This window comes from Varanus komodoensis, unplaced genomic scaffold (genome assembly GCF_004798865.1).
Source record: "Varanus komodoensis strain SLA01 unplaced genomic scaffold, ASM479886v1 scaffold3, whole genome shotgun sequence".
Taxonomy (NCBI): Eukaryota; Metazoa; Chordata; class Lepidosauria; order Squamata; family Varanidae; genus Varanus; species Varanus komodoensis.
In genome coordinates this window covers 21920244-21926243 of record NW_025335761.1, presented here as the reverse complement: position 1 = coordinate 21926243, position 6000 = coordinate 21920244, and the positions used below count along the sequence as shown (strand labels likewise).

General features: G+C 45.5%; 1 protein-coding gene across 3 annotated transcripts in view; it reads right to left on the bottom strand.

Moving 5' to 3' along the window:
* PLCB2 (phospholipase C beta 2) overlaps positions 1-6000 on the bottom strand; it is a 66726-nt gene that overhangs the window by 9295 nt on the left and 51431 nt on the right. For all 3 annotated transcript variants that reach the window (XM_044436785.1, XM_044436787.1, XM_044436788.1), the window contains 2 exons: positions 5149-5362; positions 1724-1895 (listed from right to left, as the gene is read on the bottom strand). In XM_044436785.1, coding sequence (XP_044292720.1) covers positions 1724-1895; positions 5149-5362 — 386 coding nt within the window. The remainder of the gene's footprint in view (positions 1-1723; positions 1896-5148; positions 5363-6000) is intronic.

Sequence of the window (6000 nt, the reverse complement as noted above, 5' to 3'; positions counted from 1 at the left end):
TCTCTCTCTCTCTCTCTCTCTCTCTCTCTCTCTCTCTCTCTCTCTCTTTCTCTCTGTCACATTATCCGTTGGATACTGATTTGCTTTCCCATTCATGGAAGTGAATGAGATTCAGCAGAGGGTATTCCTGGAAGACGAGGACAGGTACTGTTTCCACAGATTCTCCCTGATGCCCCATTTGTGCAGCAGTCCACACTATTCCCCATCCCTCTGGAGCAGCTATTCAGGGACTGCAATGGGAAGGAAGAATCAGCAAAAACCGTTCCAGTGGGGAAAACCTATGAGTGGAATTGTTCTCATGAAAACTGTGGATCCAAACTATATCTCTAACCTACCATTCAGTCATAAAATGCCCCCCTCCCACCAAAGCTATTTTGTCACCTATTTTTGCTTACAGAAGCAAAATTTGATACATTTGATATTGTGTATTTGACATGTAGAATTAATAGGTGAGGCAAAGTGCAGGTGAATGGACACCTGGGTCACTGGTGGAATTTGCAGTAGACCCAAATGAAGTCAGATTCTCTGAATCCACCCTGCAGATTCAACAACAGAACAACTTCTTTGGACTTTTTTATATTTGAAGGGAATTTGGACAGAAGTCCATTTTCAGAAGTGCAGCAATAATGTGCATTTGCAAAAATGGACAATGTTCTCATCCACCCATAGAAAGAAAGAAAGAAAGAAAGAAAGAAAGAAAGAAAGAAAGAAAGATTCTGTCAAAGAGGAAATGACAGAATGAAAGACTCCTGACAATCCACAAAACACAGGCAGAAAGAATTTAACAATAACTATACATCCCTAAGGGATGCTGCTCTTTTACACAAATCTACACAACAAATGAAATGGATGCTTGTTGGTTGTTTCCACCATTCTTGTCTGGTAAGCTTCCTTGTGAAACTACCCTGGTATGGCCTGATTGATATTTTATTACTTTAAATGACCTATTAAGTATAAACCTGATTCCATGTGGAGTCTCATTCACACATGGCAACATCTCTTTTTGCAAATGGTAATATACATGCACACTTCCACTCGAGCTCATGAACGTTAACAGTCAGTTTAGGAGCGTAAAGCTTCCTAACAAGTCCAGGCTTGTCTGATCCCTGTTCAGAGGTGACACCAGGGATTCCTCTGTGGGCCACTTGGGCCAGTGAGTGAGGCACAAGGGAATCCCAGCTGTTCTTTCCAGTCACTGTTCAGAGATAACAGGAGCTGCTGATTGAATCTGCTTGTCGACCACACTCTGCCTCCATGTAGATGACCTACTCTGTGTTGTGGACTAACCCACACTGTGCCTTCTTCCACTTCAGCGAGTGGCTACAGAGAAAAGGGCCTTTTCTGTGATGGCGCCCTGGTTGTGGAATGTCCTTTCCAGAGTAACTCACCCAGCACCTATGTTGGCATCCTTCAGCACCAAAAGAAAGCTGTTTACTTTTCCCAGGCTTTTAAACTTTAGGTTTAAGCTGTTTTTACTCTGTGTTTTCAGGCTGCTCTTTTGCTGTCATTTTTAGCACAACTGAATATTAAAGTATTTTCTCTCCTGTGAGCTGCTCTGAGGATGACATATGAAGGCAGTAACTCAGTCAGTAACCAAGAAGATAGATAGATAGATAGATAGATAGATAGATAGATAAATGGGAACACTAATATATGTATGGCAAGCCGCCTAGGAAGGCCTTGGTAGTTATAGGAAGCCAATAAATAGTCAATCAATCTGTACCTTTGTGGCGTGCTGTTCTTTTTTCTTCCGAATGGCATCATACTGCTCCTCTCCTAGCTCAGTTAGTTCCTCCTCCAGCTTCCCTTTCAACTCCAAGACTCTGCTGTCAGGACTCTCTGCCACCTCCACAGGAAGTAATGCTGCACTGCTCTCCTCTGTAGGGGCCCTGCAACTGCAGACACAAGGAACAATTCCAGCTGTGAAGCAGAGGTGGCTGGCTCACCAACCACACTCAGCCATATGACCAGGGGCCCATGCTGCATGATAGCCTTGTATGGTTAAGGGTTGCCACTGTATGCCCTAGAAGCAGGTCAGTGAGTGACGGCGGCACTCACAGTCCTGCTTCCTTAATAGTCTGTAGATATCCTATATCAAAAAGGGTGCACAGCAAACAGCATTTTATTGCTCCCTGTTAAGCGTAAACATCCCTTTACTTGTTCCTCCAATGAAGAGGCATTTCCTCAAAGCACATTTGGATTTTGAAACTTTTCTGAATATATACAATATATAATAGCTGGATTTTCTCAAGTGCACTGAACTGCACCTGTACTTCTGCTGTTTCCTTTTTGGTATAATGTCGCTTTTTTCTGTGCTCCTGGGAGTAAACCGGTCCTTTTCAGTCATCTGCCAAGGGCTGTGCCACACATTCTTCTAGCACTGAGATTAACACAGTTACAGAGTATTAACACAATTGCAACACAATCCTATGGGCCTATCACCTCCACCACAACCAAAGAGACTCTGCTGGGGGGTGTACAATCAAAAGAACATTTACAGTTCATTCAGGCGTACAGGAAATACATGCGCATGTAGGCAGCCCCTCCAGAGACTCCAAAGATGAAGTCTGTACAAGAAGCTTTTATAACCTATCAGTTACATGTAGTTTGGAAGAGGGGTGGGGGATCATGTGGGGGAAGAAGTACACAGTATGCTTAGAATAAAAACAACTGGGGATGAACACAATACAAGAGAAGAACCTTCAGGAAAGGCAGACATACTGGAGTAAAACAATAGGGATTATTGGGGTTAAGACAGAAGACTACAGAAATAACCTTCAGGACTGGCAAAGCATTAGCATATTAAGAGTGTACCTCCAAAGGACAGGCAAGCATTAACATATCTATTATGTATGTGGGAAGCAAGACTTGCAACATGGATTCCTGCTCAGATCAAGAATCTCACCTTATACCTAAAGCTCTTCTTAGAGTGTCAGGCTTTTAGCAGCCATTTTATGGCAGAGCTTTTGCTCATTTTGTCCTGACAGCCCTCTTCCTACTTAATCTCCACACTGGAAAAACATAAGTTCCACAAATTGGATGGTGTGTGTGTGTGTTCATACCATGCACATAGTCTTGGGGAAGTAGTTGCTTCTACCCAGGCCCAATTGGAAAGAGGTAATTGTTTCAGTTAAGGAAATGTGGAAACATGTCTACATGTTATCTGGACCCATTGCAGTCCGGCTTCAGACCCGGGTACGGTACTGAATCTGCCTTGGTCGCCCTGTATGATGACCTGTGCAGGGAGAAGGACAGGGGGAGTGTGTCCCTGTTGGTTCTTCTGGACCTCTCAGTGGCTTTCGATACCATCGACCATGGTATCCTTCTGGATAGGCTTGCGGGATTGGGGGTTGGAGGCACTGCTTTGCAGTGGTTCCGCTCCTATCTCAATGGCCGGTTCCAGAAGGTGGTGCTGGGGGACTATGGCTCTGCGCCATGGCAGCTATGCCATGGAGTACCGCAGGGGTCCATTTTGTCCCCTTTGCTGTTCAACATATACATGAAACCGCTGGGAGAGGTCATCAGGAGGTGTGGGCTGCGGAACCATCAGTACGCTGATGATACCCAGCTCTACCTCTCGTTTTCCACCAATCCAGGTGAGGCAGTGGCTGTGCTGAACCGGTGCCTGGCCGAGGTAATGGGCTGGATGAGGGCCAATAAACTGAAGCTCAATCCAGACAAGACGGAGGTCCTGTTGGTTGGCGGATCGGGCTTCGGAGAGGGTGAATTGAACCTTGTCCTGAATGGGGTTGCACTCCCTCTTAGGGACAAGGTCCGCAGCTTGGGAGTGCTCCTCGACCCAGAGCTTTCACTGGAAGCTCAGGTAACAGCAGTGGCGAGGAGCGCTTTCCTCCAGCTTCGGCTAATTCATCAGCTGCGCCCCTATCTGGAGAATGACTGCCTTGCGACAGTGACACATGCGTTGGTGACTTCCCGTTTGGACTTCTGTAACGCGCTCTACGTGGGGCTACCCTTGAAGACGGTCCGGATACTTCAATTGGTCCAAAATAGAGCTGCCAGGCTGCTGACGGGGACTGGACGTTATGTTCACATGACTCCAGTTCTCCGTCAGCTTCACTGGCTTCCCATTGAAGTCCGGGCCCAATTCAAGGTGTTGGTTATGACCTATAAAGCCCTAAACGGCTTGGGTCCTGGTTACCTGAAGGAGCGCTTACATCCTTATATGCCCAGCCGCCTCCTGAGATCGGCGGGAGAGGCCCTTCTCCGGGAGCCCTCCATGGAAGAAGTTAGGAGGGTGGTTACTCGGAGGAGGGCTTTCTCAGCGGTGGCGCCTAAGTTATGGAATGCGCTCCCCAGAGAGGTCCGCCTGGCGCCGTCGTTATTTGTTTTTCGGCGCCAGGCGAAGACCTTTTTATTTAAGCAGTATTTTAAATGTTAATATTATTGAATTTTATTTGGCCAGGGCGGCTTGTTTTATAGTGTATGTTTTATATTATATATTTGTATTTTATTGTATATATTTTAAAATGTTATTTTAATTTTTTGTTGTAAGCCGCCCCGAGGCTTCAGCGAATGGGGCGGCATAAAAATGTTTTAATAAATAAAATAAAATAAAATAAAATACACACACACACACAAACATGCACAGTTCTTGGTGGGAAGCAACCTTATACTTGTCTCTAACCTGTCCACAGGCTGTAGAAGCAACGCAGTGATCAGAGCACATTTCCAGTCAGTGTACCACAGCAGCAGCTGGCTGCAGAGCTGCAGGCCAAGATGAGAGGAGTGGGCCCAAGCACATGCCCAGAGGATCCCAGGTTACTGGAGTGTGTGTTCTCAGTTTGTACTGGGCTGTACCAGATTGTTCTGGACCTGTTTGCCGGCACCCCTCCTTCACGTTTCACCTTGCCCCATCGAGTCCCTCCCTCTCTTAGCTGAGCTAATATCTGGAGGAAAGTATGAGTGAGGCATTGTCCCCGTCGTGTGTCCTATGTGTTAGTTTAAACTAATGCAGCTGCCTTGGTGAAGCTATGCAGGTCTGAGCCTGGTCGGTGCCTAAATGGGAGACTCCCCTGTATGTCACCATGGCAGAAGACAGGTAGGAAATAAATATATGGTTGAAGCAACAAGGCTTTTGACTACCAGTAAGGCTCTCATAGCTTTTCTGGCTTATGATCTGACTTATACCTCTTTTTTCTGAAGGCTTTTGGTGTGCTTGGCATTTTCTTCTTGGCAGCCTGTGCCATCACCTCCGTGAAAAGAATGACATATTTCTGCAACTGGTCTTCTCTGCGCTTGATGCCCTTCTGCTCCAGCTCCTTCAGTTCCTTCTCCTGTTTTTTCAACAGCTTTTGAAAAGCCTTCATCTGCTGTAGCTCTTCAATGCTAGCAGTCTCTGGTTCTAAAACACAGCATGAAAAAGAAATCCATCTTGGCTGGTAAGACATTAAACTGCTTCTTATTTTCTTCATCCACTTGAGGGACCCTTCTGCATAGCTGACTTATTACGCACATCTTCTCTCAAGTTGTCCCCCTGCGGCGTAAATATCACATTTCTCCAGTTCAAACTACAGTACTTGATACCTGGGAAAGGGCAGACTTGCCCCACCCGAAAGTGCTGTCTGGAGTGTGATTGAGCAAATTAAATGGCCCCCTGTTGAATATTGTTTGTGATCCAGCTAAGAAGGCCAAGCACAGTGTTTTATACATGCATCCAGACTTTTCTGACTCCCAGGGAGATCCAGTGCAGTGTGGGAACATGCATATGGAAAGGTTTCAATGCCTGCCATTTGGATCCTGGGAATTATTCTTAAAGAATGACAGTTCTTTCCCATACCATTTGGTGAACTTTAAAACAAGTATGCATGTGTGAACTTTCTCAAACATTATTTAAAAATAAAATTCCTATGCTCCTTCTGAATGTAAGATGGATTATAGAGCTAACCTGTGAGGGATTTGTAGGAACAATTTTGTAATGGTTCATTTCTAGCACTGAGTTATATCAGCGTGGAAGTTAACTTACTCACTATTAACATGGCC